The 20,365-nt window shown below is 44.4% G+C and overlaps 1 protein-coding gene across 1 annotated transcript in view; it reads right to left on the minus strand.

Moving 5' to 3' along the window:
* Positions 1 to 20,365, minus strand: part of LRRTM4 (leucine rich repeat transmembrane neuronal 4) — a gene marked incomplete at both ends in the record, with an annotated part of 150,760 nt that overhangs the window by 114,979 nt on the left and 15,416 nt on the right. Inside the window, 2 exons of the mRNA XM_080360265.1 lie at positions 9,753 to 11,299; positions 18,639 to 18,643. Coding sequence (XP_080216391.1) covers positions 9,753 to 11,299; positions 18,639 to 18,643 — 1,552 coding nt within the window. The remainder of the gene's footprint in view (positions 1 to 9,752; positions 11,300 to 18,638; positions 18,644 to 20,365) is intronic.

The raw sequence follows: 20,365 nt of genomic DNA on the forward strand, positions 1-20,365 counted from the left end.
AAATACCAACAATTATAAATTATGTTTTGTTCACGGAACGTTTCAGCCTCGTTTCCCTGACTCAATAAACGGCTGTTTGGGTGAAGCAGACATGAGTTTTCGGAGGGTTTTATTTGCTTTCTGACTACAGCTCGTTTGGGTACGTTTCAGATCTGGCGTGCATTTGTAAATAGCTTATCAAGAATGAATGAATAATTAATGCACGCTGTAAGAAACGATCAGAAATCACATGTGACCTCTTATTTATGTGCTTATCCTGGTTTAAAATTCATCAATGATTAACTAGTACTTTTTAACGCTGTTATAAAATGTACATATAGTGAGTAATTAATTGCTGCGTTAAGTCTGAGATACGGTGAACCAACAGCCCACATTACCTGCTGATTTAAGAGTCAAAATAACAACGTATTAAAAAATTAATTAAAATAAAAATTTAAAAAAAAGAAAAAAGGTTGTAAACAAAGGTTTAGAGGCTGGAGAAGTGAGCAGCAAACTTTCAATTCTTCAATTGAACACACTTGAAAACCTGTTGTTGGGTCACTGATTCCCTCTGGTCCTCAGATAAACCACTGGTAAGCATCTCATTCTCCACCCTCAATTAGATGTTCCAAATGGCCGGATATTTAAGGCCCACATCAGCTTTTCTTCCGTTACACTTGTGTATCAATAAAAACAAGCATTTTCTTCTTAAAAAGAAAACATGAAGTGTTGGCAGGGGTAGGGAGGATCTGAGGAGAAATCCAGGTTGAAATTCAGTACCTCAAACCTTGCTGCTACCAGTAATGACGAACAGGAAACAGCGCAGGTCCTGATTAGAAACAAAGACATTTCTACTTTATACATATTGGAACGAACGAGGGACAAGTCTCTTTATTCCTTTGAGCTGAGTTCAGGTGGATGCTGCAAGTTTGGATTAATGTTTCATCGTTACTTAAGAGAGGGAACGTGGAATAGTTAAATCATTCAAAGGCACGTGGTATGCAGGATTAAACCCACCCCACGACTCCCTGCTGAAGGCAGAGTTAATACTCACTAGGAACAGAGAGAAATCATTGCCTGACACATTTTCAAAAGGAATATTATTTTTTCCCTTTCAGATCCCGCTATTTCTGCTTAGGGATGATCTAACATGCTGTTAGAGCTAAAACTAAAAGATAGACTCTAAGCCCTTTCAGGTAAGGATTTATTTTATAGTAATGTTCTATGTCTATGAGATACGTCTCAAAGCAGGACCTTGGCCATGAACAGGAATTCTAGCCACTGCATATTTTATTCCTAAAACTGTCATTGATTTAAGTGAAAAAAAGCATTTTATTTTCAGAAATGAAAGCATCCATAGGAAAATTGGTGACATTCAAGTTAATGCAAACTTACATTATACTGTTCTAGTGATGTGCCTAAAATGGTATTTAACAGTATGATAAACATGGAACGGGAGGAGGAGAGATGCGCTGAAAATTGCTTATTTCAGCAGGTAGGATAAATAGATATTTCCCTGTAAGGATCCAATTAACACGTAATTTTCCAGTGGGGCTGTGTCAGTCTCCCCGGGATTCGCTGGGTTGTGTCTGAGCGGCTCTTTGTGGAGCTGCAAACATCCCCACATCTCCTCAGCCCCAGATTCAACACCAGGTACGTCGTCCTCTCCCATCAACTTCACGTCATTGTGGAGAAAGGGATGATTTTCACAGCTGGACAGGGTGCTTTTCATTGGGAAGGTTATGAACCTTTGGAGCAAATCAGCAGCGAAGTGCAAGTTTCTCTCTACATCCCCAAGCGACGCTTTGAAGCCACTTTTTAGTCCAAATAAACTACTGGTTTTATAAACAGTGGATCTTGGTGAAGTTGTGTGGCCCTTGATACACACAAGGCAAAGTAGATCCCACACTTTCTTCTCCACTTCAATTCCTTTCATGCATATCAGGATTAAATCTCCTCCTTCAATCTTGATTAAGACATGAGAGGAAGTGAAAAACAAGACATTACTCTTACCTATTAGTTATAAACTGTGTGGAAAATTCACTGAAGCAACGTTAATTCAAATCCCTTGTCTATGACAGAAAAACAAAGCCTGGACCTTGTTCTCACAAGCTAATACGATAAATATTTGGGAGCTAATCACAAATAGAAAAAGGTTAATCAATTCCTCAGATTGTCGAAGCTTCGCACACACTGGGACTCCTAATATATTCAACAAAGAAAAGGCAGCAAAGAAAATACCCATAGATTTTGTTTTCAAATAAAGATTTGTAATAATTCTAAATCACCAGTGAGTTGCAAAAACATACAAACTGCCTTCGCTTCACTTTGCGGGCGACACTGATGTGGGTTTTTAAGCCAGAAGCCTAACGTGTGATTTTGAGGCTCTGAGAAGGAAAATGATAATGCTGGGGAAAAAAAGGGATCAGAAATTTACATTAAAATCATGCAATTTCACTGTGCTGCGGAAAACTACGGGGACAAGGGAACACCTGAGTAGCTGTACGTCGGGCTCTGTTGCATCTGAATACAGTATAGAGGTTTTAAAAGAACTAAATAGGCATGTGCTAATAGCGGAGCAAGACAAAGCGGACCACTCTAGACTGGCTTTTATGGCAGGAACAAAACAGAGGCAGCGGGAGTCCCTCAAGGCTTCAGACAATACTTTGTTCTTTTATGTGCGAGTAGCAGCTGAAGCCCCAGCCCCATTCTGTTGGGCACCAGGTAGGAGGAGAGGGAAAGGCCGCGGTCCCAGCCGGGCCTGGGTAAGCAGAGGGGAGGGCAAGGACTCCGAGACACGAGGCATTTTCAAAGGTTTAAGGATTGCTTTCAACGCTCCAATTCTAATCAAAGTCAACGTGACCTTGCTTTCCTTTTTTTCTTCCGACAGCCTGCAATGAAACCGTCTCTCCCAGCTCACACAATAAATTAAAAGCAGAGTTGAGAACGGTTCCTCAATGTTGCGGTCTCCATCCAGAGCTGCCGGTGGTCACCTTGCTCCCCAGGTCACATCCCCCAGTCTTGGATCTGCATGGAATCTCTCTCCTATATATTCCTGAAGCTTATTTAAGCGTGAATGACGCCCTGACACATCTCTGTGCTCAAGAGTTCACCTAAGAAAGCAGTAGTTCCTTTGTGTAATGGGAGGAGCAAAGAGGCTCCAGAGCAGCGGACTGAGATCGAGCCTCAGGTTCTTCAACAAATTAGAGCTCTAAAGGGTGCACAGACCCACGTTCCATCGCCTGATGGGATCCTGCACAATGCAACCTGGGCATGACGCTCCCAACAGCGTCATTTCTGCCTCATCCTCACCCCAGGGGACAGAGCTGCTCTGAAGCCGGGGAACATTCAGGGGCAAATAGAGAGTTTGGGACAAATTCTTGGTCAACTTCAATATTTTTGGCATTTCTCACTACTAAGAATGAAAAGAACTGTAATCAGGTTGTTTCCAAACGATGTTGCCTCTCCTGTTGTTCCAGCCCAGCAATGATGAACCTTCTCAGGCGGAGACTCAAACTATATTAAGAACATGGAGGCTTCTATTTCCACAAAGTCTTGGATGAGACACGACATTATAGATGGAAATCGAATTATTACTAAAATACATTAATCTTAGGACTTGTTCGGCGCGTTCTGCTGCATGTTGGTGAGTGTGTGTGTATATACAGACACTCAACATCTGCCCTGACCTTCAGTGCTCCTTGATACACATTCCCTTAAATTAAATGGATAATGATGACTGAGAAAACAGATTTCTCACATGTTCACGTAATGTGAGAAGTGCGTGGTAATTAACCAGCCTTTAAGAATGACACTGTCCATTATTTCAGGACAATCAAATAAGAGCAGAGCAGTGGAGTCTGAATGGGAAGGCCCGTGTCAGATGGACAGTAGAACAACAGCTGGTTTGCCATCACGGACACCAAATTATTGCAGGAGGGGGGAAAGAAAACCTATTTATAACCTGTCAGTCTCAAGAAACCACAATCATGATGATTTAATTAACACATGGAGAGGTTTCAGGCAATCACTTCATTCTGAATTTAAGAACTAGCACGTCTCAGGCCCAAGATGATTTAGAACATTAACAAATGCAAGTTGAACCAGGGCAAGAATTTGATGGCCTTGTTGCTTCCTTTTAAAGCATCCGTCATGGCACAAAGATAATCCAAATGGACGCGGTAGTGAACGATGAGAGCAGTGAAGAATCATCGGGGGTTTCAGAGGCCATCACACGGAAGGAGAAGCTGATTTTTAACGTGAACCAAGTTTGAAAATGAGCAAAACCACACAACTCAAGTCTATTCATCAAAGACACTCGATTCACTGGAAAAGTCGGGAAAAAAACTAAGTTAGGGTGTGTGAGAGCGAGAACGGAAACAGAAGAGGAAATACGGAATCTTTACAGCAAAGAGCTGTTGCATAAGATCATGATGCATGAAACATGGGTGGAGATCTTGCTGTAGCCAGAATATGGGGAGAGATTCAAGCCGATCAGCATTTTCTGGCCTTACCTGCCTTCCCCATCCTCATATGTGGCACAAATTCCCACCCAAGTGCCCATGACAACAGTACAGCTGATAAACCCAACAGGAAGAGCTTTCTATTTCCTTCTGCCTTCAAAAGGCAAAGACAAATCCATTAGGCCAATAAGCCAATATTCCCATAAAATAAGACCCTCTCACGCCATCCCTGAATTTTTGCAGCTAGAAAGAGAGACAACAAGTTCCAGGAAATCCCTTTGAATTGATCCGGGCATCTTTTTAGTGTGGACGGAGAGATCTACAGGCAATCTGAGCCTATCTGGCTGCACAACAGGCAGATGTGATAAAAGCTGATTAGTGTCAAAAACATTCAGTGCTGCGGCCCAGCTGTGTTCAGTCCTGAAATACCTGGATTGAAATGACTGTAACCGGGATGGTGGGAGCGCTAGAAACAGGAATCGCACAGGAATTGTTCACGTCGAAGTGTTTCCAACACGGGCAGCGTGATGGGCTCGGAGCTCTGGGTGGTACCAGCCTGTCTAGTTCAGGTTGACATGATTCTGGAGGAGCATTTGAGGAATATTTCCAGCAGCAGGATACTTAATAAGATCGTTCGCCTCTTTTTGAGCATTTTGTGTGTGTGTTTAAAAGAAAAAAGCAAACTAACCAAACAAAACCAAGCATCAAATGAAGGAGTTCAACAGATTCCTTGGCTATTTCTGTCAGCATTATCCCTCCTGGCATGAGCTACATAATGGACTAAGATTGATTTTTGTTCTCCTCCTTAAAATACTGGCAGCACATCACAGAGTCTGAGAAATGCAGAAGGGCAGGGGGGAGAAAGGAAAAGAGAGATGGGGAGGGCAAACTGCATCTGTCACAATTCTCCTTCAGAGAGCCAGAGCACTGATTAGAGGAGGAATACAACTACTTGCTTTTCTTTTATGAAGCTTTTGCAATGCAGCATCCCCTCCATTTGAGCAGGGAAATTTGCCCCTGTGCATTTCTTGCTACATCCCTAGCGCTGCTAGAACACGACTTTCTGTACCTTGACATTGTACTTGCAATGACACGCATGCGATGCTGATGGATTCTCCGAATGGTAACAAAGGCAAATTTCTACCTCTAGTCCTAATCCTGAAGACATTTCTAAAATTTACCTTCTCCTCAAGCCTCTCGCTGGCCCTGTGCCTGGAAGAGTTCACCTCTGAGCCACTTCTGGCATATTTCTTCCAAATATACTGCAGCGAGGAGCAGCGCGCTCAGCTCAGCCCTTGCTTACTCTCCCAGGACAAACACGGAGCTTATGACAGAGTTTCGTGAGATTGATTCACCCTTCAGTTTACAACTCAAGCAAGAATTTAAGGTCCATCTATAATCGTGGAGAGGTGGAAAAGGAGAGGCAAAGAGCCATAGCATGGGATGTGAGAAAGCTACGTTAACACTGCCCATCCTACAGCATTCCAAAACGGTCAAGGGAAAGACAACAGAAACGATGACCATGAGCTCTCTAATTAACAGTTGCTACTTCTCATACTCCTCACTCATCATTGCCCATGTTCCTCTCTTCCTAACGCGATCACCTTCCTTTTGCATCGCCCCAAGCTACAATGAACTTCCATCTCTGCCCCAAGCCCTTGCTGAGTATTCCTTATAGAAACATGGGGCTGGTGACCAAAGGAATTACAATCACTGCTCTTAAAAAAATCATGAGGAATTCTGCCAAATCACTGCGTGACTTCTCTCCTGAGGCCGCAATATCCCATAAGCTCATGCTTCTTAAATCGAGTCACAGAACCTTGGAGTGAACAGTATCTGGGCCATGGAGACTAATATTGTCTTTGCTTTTTGCATCTCGTTCCAAACAACATAGTAATGATATTTAATAAATAAACAATAGACACCAGTGGCGTGTCAACACTTCCTTTAAAACCAGGCTTAAAAGGAGGAGGTCAGCAGCAGCCCACGCATGTTATCAATCTATCTCTTCCCACTGGCATGAGAGGGGGAAGCAAAATTCAAAGCGAAGAGGATTTTGCATGAGTGCTATCGCATGGATGAGTCCAAGTGACAACTGCCCTGGTTTTCAGCCCGACGGAAAACGCGGCAGCGTCACAGCGGAGATGAACTTGTGTGTGAACAGGTGGGCCGGTCTGCCAGGCGCTGGGGTGTAGTGAGACACGGAGACGCTAAAGTGTCAAAAGTAACTCACAGGGTCTGTGTCGAGCGTCTCTCCAAGGGCTGCACATCAGCTGTGCTCGCTTAACACGGAAAAGATGTTCACTTGTTTGGTTGGTTGTTGTTTGTTTAGTAACTGCCAGTCTGAGAAACGCGAGATAAATAACCTTCCAGTGAAAGGAGGAAATGTTTTTGCAGCAATATTCCTTTTCCCCATATACCTTCATAACGTGCTATATACGGATATTTTGTGTGTGGTATGTATGAAATACATAACATAATAGCTTGGTTTACGAACTCACTTTTTATGGCTCCCAGATCTTCAGCAAATGTACAAATAAATATGAAAGAGAGAGGTAATAAGATGCACATGCACAAAGCAAACACCGAAATGAGATAGCAGCAGACTGCTAACGGGACGGCGAGAGCCAAAATCATAAGCATCCAGTTATTTTAGCAACCCTTGCCAATAGACTAAATAGAATATCGCAGGCCAGGTGTCGGTGATTATAATCCCAGCGATGCCAAGAGATTTGCTCCCATTTACAGCAAGCCTGACTTTGGCGCTCGCTCCGGAGCACAAAGAATAATTCCGATAGCAGGGAGGTGAAAATGAGCCGCACAAACCGTCCCTGCAATTCCTCAACTTGCAGCACAAGGACCCAACACAGGGCGAATCTCCTACACCCGCTACTGTGTTACGTTCTACAAATCTCACTGAACTTAGAACAACAACCACCCCCCCTCCTGCTCATGTGTGTTGCTGCTGTGAAAACAGAACCTGCATAAATACCTAAACATGTTGTTTCAAGGCCAGTTTTGCCATGGAAAACAAGTGGTTTATGGATGAGACGAGCTGGATAAATCTGAACGCAAAATCATGACTGTGAACATAAGAGGTGTGTTCACACGGCCCCAGGCCACGCTCAGAAAACATTAATTATTCCCAATGACCAGCAACAGAGTACGTTCAAGCACCTTTCCCAGGTGAAAAGGGAACTAAGCCATTCTCTCTTCCCCGAAATACACACAACTTTTGGACGTCTTAGCTGGTGGACATGTGAAAGTAGACAATAATTAGAAAAATATTCATTTAAAAGGTAAAAATCAATGAATTCTGAAGTGCCTTCATTTTGATAACCAGCCACTCTCCCCCTCTCAGGGGTCTTTTTTTGGGAGAAACTTCATTCTGAACACAATGAATGAAAAACCTACAGGATTGGCCTGAGCTCCGTTTCACTCATACAAACCATCCTTTTCCCACATCACATACCTCTGGGTAAATCAGCACGTAACGAGGTGTTCCCTTCCCCTCACTACCCACCTGCCCAAACAGAAATCCTTTCCACTGCTGAAGACACCACAGGATTGTTTTCCTACCATTTTTAAGTACTGTACAGTGCATATCTACCCTTTTACAAGTGGAACCTTGTAGCTATGGAGACGAAAACTGTTAAATCCAAGCTGAAGATAGTATTTGAGTGGAGGCTCATGGTTGCTACATGTGCCTCCATGATCTGAGAGGACTCTTCAGCTTTTTATCCATCAGAATCGAAATTACCTGAATTTCAGGCTCCCAAACAACATCACATATTCCATATCTACCATGCACTACAATCGCGATCCAAACTCCGTTCCAGGTTATGGGTTCAGTACAGGGACTTTCAGATTCAGTTGTCTTCCATATCAGCTTGCTGTAAATTAAACAGCGTTTTATTCAAGCTAATGAAACTTCAGCATGAAGAGACAGCCTTTCAAGTCAAATTAATGCTCCTTGTGACAGCCAGTGAATATCCTGAATAACTTTGTTAGCATCAGTTACTTTCTACTTGTGCTGCTACAAGAAAAACCCCAAACCTTCCATCACACGATACTGGTGGAAATGACAACGGCATGACAGGTGGTTTTCTTTCTCGCAAATAAAACTGTTCCAGAGGAAACAACCTTGAAACATACACCTTTTTATTTTCTCTTGCCCTCAGGCTCCATGGGCAGCAAGAGGTTCCAGGTGTCAAATACGAACCACCGTAAAGATGCTCTATTGTCACAAAGTGACACTTGGAGGACATACGGACCATGGAACTGCCCGGCAGAGACATTGGGCAGTATTCACACGGTCAACCCCAGTTTTCATCAATGGATAGAAACACAGGCCCATTCAGCACTCGCACGTAGGGTGGACACAAGCAGGGAAGCAAAATCAACCGCGGTCCCCTAACACCACGTCACGGGCAGGATTAAGTTCCAAGTACTGAAGTGTCATTGCTCAAATCCCCCTCACCGTGCAGAACTAAGCAATGGAATTCACAAGTAAAAATACATATTAAGTAATTGACAATACAGCAAGGAAAAGAGGTATTTTCTTGCCAAAGCTGAAAAACAGACACAAGAAGCACCAAGAGCTTTTCGTATGTGCACTTCCCATGTTGCTGAGTCAACGCTGTAACATGACCTTAAGGATATGAAACCATTAACTCCAGTGGAGTTGTCTCTCAAGCTAAACCTTCGCTGACCACTAAAATGAAGTAAAAAACACCCCCAAGAATCGCCCTCTCACAACCCAGACATTTGCAGATGTGCTGTTTGACTTGGGGCCTCACTCTGGGCTGGCGCTGCAATTCTCTTGGCCCCCGGTTTACTCCTGAACCCTATGGAAAATGCAGAAAAATCTACGATATTACCTTCAAATAGGCCACGTACCCCTCAAGATTTGACGTGAGGTCTGGAGCAAAGAGGTTTCTAGATGTATTTTTGAAACAGAAAAGCTTCTCAAACTCCCCTGTTTCTACCAACACATTAAAATGGGACTCACAGCCACTGCTAATAAATGGCTACAAGTAGGAGGAGAATAACACTCCAAATGCCTTTTATCACAGCTGTTTACTTCAACTTAATCTATTTTTAATTTAGTTAAGTCTGAATTGCTCAAAACCATCACCAGCACCTCCCTGCCCCACAGCATTTAATGCGATAACCCTTTCTACCGAGCAAACCCAAAAGCGAAAAACTCTCATTCATTTTTTCCAGCGTTTAGAGATACCTCAAGAGCTTCAAACATTTACCTCTCCTTCCCAGCAGCTGAAATGGTTTTAGGAGGATCATGGTTCATACCTCACATTCCCTGGAGCCAGAGATGGTATACGTGCAGGGCCCAGATCCATTAACCGATACATCCATGGTCTCAGAGTTTGTTGGCTTGTAGTCCACGTAATACTCCTGTAAAGGGGAGTTCATTTGCCTTTCGGACTCTCGAGCCTTTTTCCTGCGCCTCTTCATGAGCGAGTGCTGCTGGAGCTGTTTCATGCTGGCCGGGTAGCGCTTCCACGACACGTAGATGACCAAGAGGATCATGGCCACGGAGAGGAAGAGGGCGACGCTCCCGGCGATGATTTTGTGAAAAGAAACGTGCTCGTACTCCGGCTCCAGCCCGGGCGTCGGGAGCTCTGCGGACGGGCTCGGCACAACGGACGTCGGCTGATTGCTTTCCAGTTTGGAAACGGTAGGTTTAGGAATGAAGATGGGTCTCGGCGGGGTTTTGGGAGCCTGGTACGATCTTTCGGTAACCACTACTGGGATTTCGGCACAGATGTTATATGTCTCCACAGCATCGCTCACTTTTTCACCCTGGATATGTTTAGGGCCTGCACATATCATAGTGCTCTCTTTATTTCCCTTGAAATTCTTAAGCCAAGTAAACAGAGGGCAAATGCTTCGAGTACATTCCCACATATTTCCGGACAGAGTGATGGAGATGAGCGAGATCCACGTATTGATGGTCTCCTGAGAGATGTTGGTGAGTTTGTTGGAATCCAGGTTGAGCTTTTGCAGGTTGGGGAGGCACTGGAAGGTCCCAGGCTCTACCCCCGTAAGGTCATTTCCTGATAAATCCAAGTTGTGCAAGGAACTCCAAGTCCACGTTAACCCTTGGCTGATAGACCGGATCCTATTCCACTGCAAATAAATCGAGCGAAGGTTGAAGAGGCGTGGAAAGTGGGCAAAATTGATCTTAGAAAACTGGTTGTGCTCCAAGTGGAGCTCTGTCAACTTCAAAAGGCCAGCGAAAGCATTACGGGATAAGCTCCGCAGGCGGTTGTAGCCCAAATCCAGAAAGTCGAGGTTTCGGCAGTCTTGGAAAACTCGGATGGGCACGGTTTTCAGCGAGTTGGACCGCAAATGCAAAATCAAGAGTTTACGAAGGCCCTTGAACTGCTCAGACTGCAACACCTGCAACTTGTTGTAAGACAGGTCCAGATTGCGGAGGTTGGGGACGGGGTGAAAGGTTTTGTTGTGCAGATGGGTAATTTTGTTGGAGCTTAGAATTAATTCCTTCAGCCTGCGGATGCCCTGAAATGCATCCTCATCCACGGAGCTGATGTAATTATGGTCCAGATAAAGCCATATGAGCTGATTGAGGCCCGCAAACTGATTCGATTTCAGCTTCTGAATGCTGTTGTAGCGTAATGATAAGCCTTGGGACCCTCCAGAAATGTTCTGAGGGATGTCCCTGAACGCGTGGGATTCGCAGTACACGATCTTGCCATCGCACCTGCAGTTCTTGGGGCAGGCTCGCTGAGCCCCCGCCAGCACCACCAGCAGCACCGTGGGAAGCAGCACTAACGCCACGCTCATGCCTCTCAGCTGCTTAATTAAATGGAAACCTAAAACATTAAAAAGAAAACATGCGCGTTGGAAAGCTATTAAAATAAATCGCCGACAGATTACCAAGGTCAATGGGGTTTCTAATGAAGCGTTAGTGAAGCGGTGCATTTGGAACGCGACCTGTTTGCCTCCTGTCTTGCACTTTTTGTCGTGTAAATGCCTGTTGGTGGTGTTTCGGCTCTCCTACCGCACCACCACCAGCACCACTCGTGATTCAATGACTTTTGTGTGATTGATGGACCCTCAGGAGGACCAAGAGCCTCTTCTCTCTTCGTCTTTCTCCTGTACATCTTCTCTCAACGTAGCTGGTATATCCTTATCGCTAGATGCTGAGGTTTTCACAATAAACATATTTGTCAAGTCACTGTGCTGAATGCTCCACAGTGCTGGAAAGGAAATGAGCCAAAGCTGCTGGTATTTATGTGCTGCTAAACATGCCCTTTAATAAAAGCAACTGCAAGTCCAGTTCCTCTAAAAATTACTGCAAAAAGCAAGGAATCGAGTTGTCATAAAGTTTGATCCATCTTTAAAATGGGGATTTATTGTCAAATTAAACGGTAAGCAAGGGTTTTTACTTTTTGCACAGAAGGGCTTGTTTTGAAGAGTAGGTTTAAGTAGGTTTACTCACTGTTTTTATATCCCTAAAATATATCAAAAGATGCACAGAAATAAAGTACGACCACATCGAGAAGTGTACCACGTAACGCTAGGATGGGACCTCAATACCAAGATAATGGTAGAAGACATATTTCTTTCAAATGAATCAGTCTCAGCACATATTGAAGTTATCGCCATGATGCTGTGCATATCTAAGCATTTATTTTGTATATACAGTATTATGAAGATAGCAACACAAATACACGTAAGCACTGCATTAGGAGCAGCAAAACACCAAGTTTAAAGGGGTATATTCATATTTCAACTCCCCTCTCTCCTCCACAGCTCTACTGGTGTGAAGCTTTTGCCTCTGAGATGTCAGATTTATCATATGGCAGCGATGATGTTACGTGAGGACAGTCACATTTAACACATGCTTGGAATAATTATAAAGGGGGTGGACAGGTTGCTAGAAAATCCAACATCTACACGCACGCTTTCCTTAGCCCGTCATCATTTTAGGACTTGTGTCTCTGTCCAGAGTTGCAATCTCACTAAGAATTAAAACGCATTCTTCCAAGGGGAAATATTTTAAGGGCTGGTTATCTCCTCCATAAATAATCACTTTATTATTTGTCACATACACAAAACCACATCCCTGTACTGCAATTATTTCATGCAATTTTTTTCAACTAAGGAGCAATCTGCAAAATAATTCCTAATCTAAAATGCCCCTGACTCGGTGCCTCTGCCGTTCGCTTTAATGGTTTGAATTTTAATGTAAATCCTCATCTTTTGCTCCAGCTAGAAATATGTTCTGGCTGGTACAGACTTGGGGGCTGAGGGGGAAGGAGGGAGGGAAATAAACCTGTCACACTTGAAAAAATAAGACTGGCAAATGACTGCTGGAAATCCAGCAGCAACATGAGGGGTATCTGTTCAAACAGCAAAGCAGCCTTTTCAAAACCACCTAGATCACCAAATTCCCCCCTCCCTGCGGCTTCCCACACACCGCAAAGTGTTAACGGGCCCTCCTGACAGCCCCAATAATCCCACTACAGCCTCATCGGATGGGAAGATGAAGGCAGAAAGAGATTTTGCGGGAGCGTGGCTCGCGCATCCATGGATCTGGACGTGTGCAGGTGTGTGGGTGGGTTGGACAGACAGACGGACTCTGGACGGTCCTTCACAGGTTAATTACATATCAAAGCACCGCAGGAGGAAAGGTGTGTGTGTGTGTGTGTGTGTGCGTGGGGGGGGGTGAATGCATGATCTAAAAATACAATGGCAAGTACAGTGAGTCACCTGGCAAAGGAATGCACTGCTGCCGTTTAGACTGCTTCCCCCTCTCCACCAGCTAATAATCCACCCGAAAAATCTACCATACAGCTGTGCTAGGAAACAAACACGAAAAGTTCACTTACCCATCCTTCTGTCATCAACAAACGTCCTCCTTTGCCTTTCTCCAGCTGTTTTCTTCCCTCTCTCTTCCCTTTGCCTCTCTCCCTTTTCAAAACCGGGCTCTTTTCCCTAAACCATCCGAATCTTCTTGGCACGGCAGGGTTGCCACTCGCATCACCGCGTGCCAGCACCCCCCCCAAAGTTCCCTAGAGAGGACAAGCGAGAATTTGGGGGCTGAGGAAGGGAAAGGACAGGGAAGGGGCTGGGGGTGGGGAAGACAGGACGGAGGATGGGGGGGGAGTGGGGGGGTAGGGAGGGACTCTAAGCTCTGAGAGCCATTGTGTAAGTCAGCAGAGAAGCAGCAGCATTAAGTGGCGATCGGCAAGGAAAAGCGAGAGGAGAGCACGGAGGGAAACCAACTTCTGTGGCAGAAATGGGAAGATGTTTGCCGGCACCCAGCGCTTCTCATTCTGCTGCCTTTTGCCATCCCCAGACACAGCAATCCATCCTCCGGCTCCCCGCTCCCGGCGCAGACAGGCCTCCCGTGCTCTTTAAAAGCTACGCAGGGTAGGTTTATCCATTTAGCTGGTCGAGTTTAAAGTGTTTTGTAGCTGTGCTGAGAGGCAGCTCTTGTCTAATTCCGAAGGTTTTTCCAGAGAGTGATGATGCTTCGGAGCTTGTGGTGCTAATGCTGGAGTTTGTGATACACTGAGTGCCCTCCACTGGAGAAAACAGCTCACACATTAAAGGCACGAACAAGTGATCCTGTCATTGCTATGCAGACTTTCTTCCTTCAGAAAGAAAATTAAAGACACAGTATTGCCCTGCCCACCATCATCCCTTCCCGGACCGCTTTGCCTTCCCGAGATCATTAAATGTTTAGATAGTGGATTTTCTGGCAGACGGTGTAAAACACTAAACAAAACACCTGCTCCCTGGGTATCTGGCAACCTGATCTTTTTCTAATCCGTCTGACCTGTATATTTTTCTTGGACAAATTCTAAACTGTTTTTCTTTTACTGTATTCACAGGGCGAAAACAGGAAAAGGAACGTTTGCAGGTGAAAAACAAAAGTCGTGTTAAAGGGTCAAAGGGGGCAGCAAACAAACAGATCGTCTACGCTAAAGGCATTTAATTGCATGCATCAAATCTAACTGTAAACAGCCTGAAAACAGCCCAGTGTTTCTTTTTTCATCGCAGAGAAATACTGAGTTTGATCAACAATGCAGAACCGAAGCTGCAGAATGAGTGGCACGTCTTTTCTCCCCCGTTGAGGAGCTGGTCTGGATTTGCGCAGGATGAAGCCCCAGCCCCTGCGCTGGGATCCAGGGGGATGATGATGATGATGATGCTTGGACACTGTTTCACCTCCTGCTGTTTGGCTGGCCGGCTTACCAGGGCTTGGATGAATTCTCCCCCAGGTCAAGAGAAAGATGTCAAAGGATTTGGAGCGAGAGCAGCAGCACCCTGAGCTGCTCCCAGGGAGTGCTGGGCACCCCCATTAGGCAGAACCAGCAGAGAAGCCTCAGTGGAGCCCCCCAAACACACGCGGATTATCTCTGGTTTCAAAGCAAGCTGAGGTTTCTCAGAGGGCAGCACTGTGCTGTTCTCTCTCATTTTTAACCCAGGTTCCTAAAGCTCGTGGATTTGTGCTGTCTGTCCAGCTGCTCCCCGTGCTACACGCACAGCAGGTGTTTTGAGAACAGTTCGCTGCCCGAACCTTGAATTTTGATGCCAAAATGGGGGGAGTTCTTCACAAAAAGTCCATCATGAGTTAACCATTATGTGTTATTTATTTTTTCAAGTATTTTTCAAATATTTCCCCTCTGACTAAAGAGCACCCTGCTCAGCATTTCACAGCCCGTATCTCTTGAGGTTTCTGCCTACTGCTTCTCCTAATTCTGCTGCTATAACCAACATGAAAACTGTATGAAACTCAAGGCTGGATTCTGAGCTATCTTATTTTAGTTCTGTATTCCTGGCTCAGATAACAAGACCATTCCTTGCCCCTGAAACCCATTCCATACCAAGTCCAGTACCTGGCCCTCTGACGCTCTCCATGGGAGCAAAAGCATTGGGACACAGCATGGGCAGAGTAGTTCAACTCCATTTAATAGGAAAATCCACGAAAGCCAAAGTTTCATCCCCTATATCCACATCCAGACTGCAACATCTCAAAGCTTCTGAATAAAAAACTGGTTTTCTTTGTCCTGTTCTGAGAATTGGTCGCTATCTATAGATCAGAGATAGATTTCTGTAAGAAAAATACCAGTATTAATCACTATTTTTATTCTCAGTTGGCCAGCAGCACACACACCTCCCTCAAACAAGAGCTTAATTATCATAAATTATGTCCAAGGTGCTTTTTCCCATATCCCTATTAACTCCATCTGCATTACAGCCAGGATCGCTTTAGCTCGCATTCATATTTATTCATGATATAATTTCCTAATGAAGGTAAAAGCTCAAATGTGCAGTTATTACACCTCGTGTCGATAGTTCTCCAGGAAGAATCCATTTGAAGCTCTGCCAGATCAGCGAGTGAACTGAGGAGAGCGATGGCTGAAGGAACCGCACTGATACAAGACAAAAAGCTCCTAGAAGGGAGGATGAAAACGCCCGTTTGTGGTTGTGTTCCATTTCTTCAGAGCCGGAGAGGTACAAGATGTGAGAGGAACGGCCAATGTTCTGAGTGCTCAGCTGATCTGCAGCCAGTTGGCAACGTTTTCTGCCACCTCACCAACCATCCAATAAGTTTGTGTGGCATGGGATCTGTAGTTTCTCTTCCAGGACAATGTACATGTCTAATTCAGTTTTTGATCAATACTAACAGTTGTGGTTATTATATATATGTTAAGTATATATATATATACACACACACATTTTCAAGTATGCTTAGAATTTTGGCCTTGAGCCTTTCAGCCAAACAACTGGTTTCCGTTCACAAATAACAACAATAACTAATACTTACATGGTACGTTGATTTTGGCAAACGCACCAACAGCTCTCACAACCTGTCCGTGAGGAAGAGAAGAACGTCTCTGTACGTCCCTGTAGCACCAGCCGTTCCATCACTGCACATTTCCAGCCCTGAGAACTTCTCGCAGCATCAGGGGCAGAGCTGCTGCTGGAGAGAAATGAGCTCAAGCCCTTGGGCCAGTTTCTTATTTTCTGCCTATGGAGTCCTCAAAGGTTTGCACGGTCTATTCAAAATACTCCTCGGTGAGAAAGACATGAGAAAAAGAAGCAAAACGTACGAGGTGCTTGGGCCGGTCCAAGGTATTGCTGGCTCCACCTTTACAATGTTCAGCAAACAGCACTTTGTGTTTCCTTGGACGTTTCCACGATGACAGGTCGCACTCCAGGATGAGCTGGAGCCAACACCAGCCCAAATACAGGGTTTAGATGCTCTCCAGCTTGTTTTCAAACCACTCCTCTCACAAGGATATCGTCCTCACCAAGATGCATTTCTTCATTCAATTAAGGTTTTATTTAACTTCTCAGCCATCTAATAAGTATTTTTATTTCTAAATGTATCTGCTCAGTGGCAAAGGTCTAATCTCAGCTCTAAAAGCATCTAACAGCCTTAGCAAACCCAATCTAAAAGCAAACAGCAGCTCAACAATACACATATTGCATATCCTAAAATTAACTAGAACATCCTCAAATGCAAGCCATGCTTTTCTATCCACCAATTCCTTAATTTACGCTACTAACAAACAGTTTGCAGGATCCCAGATGAGAATTTGCTGGCAGTATGATAGGGCCAAGAGATACTTAATGTGTTTTCTGCTGTCAACGTTTGGGAGACTGAAAGGAAACAGTGGTTGCTCCCACAACAGCCGGACCACCCCACACGTTTGCTGGGCATGTGGTGCATCCGTGAAGCGGAAAACAAAGTGCTGAGAGTGATTTTGTGGAGTGGGGAGAAACCTTGTCCTTGGTTAGAAACTAGAACATGAACCATTGGTCATTGGTCCAGCTTCAGATGCTCACATCCTTCCTTTTTCCAGGAGTTATTACAATGACTTCTGTGCGAGATGAAGATACTCACACCGTCCCAGTGCATCTCAGGGGGAAAGAGCGTGGAGTTTTGCCCATGAGTATATATCTAATAAATATATATATATCTATATCTATCTCATCTGAGATTACAAAAGCTTTTTTCTGAAGTTTTTTTTAATTCACATCACTGTTATTTGCCAAATAACAACAAATCAAGGAACTGATTGAGCAGCGAGAAAGTAATCAATGAGTAGTATCATAGGTACAATATCAACTCTCATTGCAACCGGCAACAAACAAAAGCAAAGCTGGCCTAGCAAAGAGATAACACACGCGTGCAAACACACACAGTAACTAAATGCAACACAAAATCCCTCCGATGAGCTCAAGATTAAACAACTTCTGCTGCTTTGTTGCATTTGGCTGCAATAAACAGTGAAACTCCTGCCCTGCGCTGTGCTTATAGCAAAATGTATATTCCCTCATGTGTGCTCCAGCGAGCGATTCCTCGTGACACACCGGCAATAACAACAGTCCCAGCGGCTCTAGGCGGCTGGAAGGAGGATTTTTAAGGGTGGGAAATGCAACAGAAACCCAGCAAAGCAAGACTGGAAGGCTGAGCCAACAACATCCAGTGCAGCAGAGTTAAACCAGCTAAAGCAGAGCGTGGGCCTGGAGGTGATAACCTCCCACTGCCTCTCCGGCTCTGAACATCAGCCTGGGCAGACATTCAGATCAGCGCTATCGGCACAGGGAGGAACTCACTAAGCTCTCATCTAACTGAAGACAACACCAAAGTATTGATCGACCACCGGGTTATACCTCGGCGCACAGTTTTTAGACCCCTCTTGTCAAGCAGCTGGGCTTCGGCAAACATTTGAGTGGGCATTTAAGTCAGGTTTCATTCCAGCTTTTAAAAAGTGTTTCATTAAAACAGATAGGATTTAAATAAATGAACTCATCCCAAAGGACATCTGGACATCTGTTCTGTACCAAAGTAAATTTCTATTTAGCTAAATCCTGAGGCTTTATCTATCAGATGGATAATCTTTGGCATTTATATTCCCTCGCCATTCTCCTCCCCCGCCAATCATTTGGCACCTGCCAATCTTGCATATACATTCTGAACACAACCAGCCCATGGACAGAGAGGAGACTGCGGGGAAACGAAACCGATGGACCAAATCCTTGAAGGGATTTTGCCTCCCAACCTCCCTACAACTCAGGATTGGTTTTAAACACCAGCAGATCCCTACAAAGTGACCTGGACCACAGCTGGATGAGAAGCACCAACCTGTCCCAGTCTCATGTATTTGTCAGAGAAGCAGCACATACTATATCTGAAAGGAACAAGAAAAAGACAGAACAACCACAAATCAAACACACATACACCTTTTGTTAGTGGAAACACTTCTCTCTGACACTTGAATTTCACTTATTAAACTGAAGATGATGCTGAGAGCACGTAATAATGTGCCATTTACCCACATCTCATTGCTCCTTTCCACAGTGATGGTGTTTAAGGTCACCATATACACTGAAAATCATCCTTGAGTTAGTTAATTGAATAAAAGGAATACAAATGGGGCGATGGTTAATAAATCTGGTTTACCTGCATACTCTCAACAAGACTTCTCTGCAGTTCAACTATCAGTCTCAATTTATTCTACTTCCGTGCAGTCTTAACAAACCTATGGATTTACGTCCTGGATACTTAATATTCCTGTTCCCTCACCCCTTTTTTATTAAATCTAATTCAATGATATTATTTGCCAACTGTGGAATAAATCTCACCAAAACTCCTTATTGCAATCTGAAGAAACCCTCCTACTCCATCCAGTTTGACTTTGTGTTTTCGGAAGTTACTGCCACCTCCAATGATCCCGGGTAGATCTTCAAGTCACCGCGTTCCAAACGAGCTTGCAAATTCTATAGGCTAAAAACATGGATAAATTCTCCGCGCTAATCTGGCACATTTTGAATGAAACAGATGTGTCTGCATTTGATGTGTACTAGGAACGTCCATACACAGATAAACAGCATGTATATAAATGGGGGTGTGTATTTTGTGAACGAGCTTGCACATCAGATTTTGCTTACCGCGTACTTTGCACAATGCCACTGAAATGAGAAGAACCGCAGACATCTGGACGAAGGTAATTGGCAAGCCTTTCAAAACACAACTTCTTTCAATGCAATTTACAGGCAAAACAATAATTAGGGGAGCGCGATTTTGTGATTTCTAAGGTATCTATGCCCGATTTTTCAATGTATTGGCAAATGAGCGCCGGTGAGGAACAAGAAGGGAATTGGACCCTGCGTGGCTGGGCTATTTGAGCAGTCTCTGGAACGCTGAGCACTGGGTGTGTGCAGGCACTGCAGTTCTCCAGGGTCATCCACTGGTTTACACTGGAGGGACAGCATGAGTCAAATCCACCCAAAATGTGCTGCTGCGGTTTCTGCCTCACAAAGACTCCTGAACCTCTGGGTTTTTCTGCTGGGAAGGGCTGTCACAAGCCTGGCGAGGTGACATGTGGGCTCTGATGACAGAGTCATCCGCTGCCAGAGGTGTACAGCTCAACCGACTTTAAAAATCGTGTTCTTCACTTGTGGTCGTAACTAGGAACACTTTTCTAGAATACACTGGTTAATAAGGGCACAGGAGAAGCCACCATGTCTTTCTTCTCTCCTTATATAGGAGCTACTGTAACTGGTTGGTATTTAGGCGCATCTTTATCTCATCGACACCTTTTAACTCATGGTAAGTGTTTTTGCAGGGAGAACAGTCTTAGTGATACATGAACCTGCCAACAAGAACAACTCAAATCACAGGATTAAACGCTATGAACCCAGGGAGGGGGTTTAGGGAAATGAGAACATGTTGCACCGTATCATTTTGAACACGACTGCCTTACTTTTGTTAGCACTGAGCTCCAATGGAACGATTTGGTGACAAGTCCAATATCTGAGCTGTATTCACATGCTTCCTTTGAGTCCAGTCTCATTCACCAAGGCTGAACTAGATGCATGAGTGAGAAATCAAATAAAGCCAGCATGCAGCT

Source organism: Nesoenas mayeri (genome assembly GCF_963082525.1).
Source record: "Nesoenas mayeri genome assembly, chromosome: 27".
Classification (NCBI taxonomy): Eukaryota; Metazoa; Chordata; class Aves; order Columbiformes; family Columbidae; genus Nesoenas; species Nesoenas mayeri.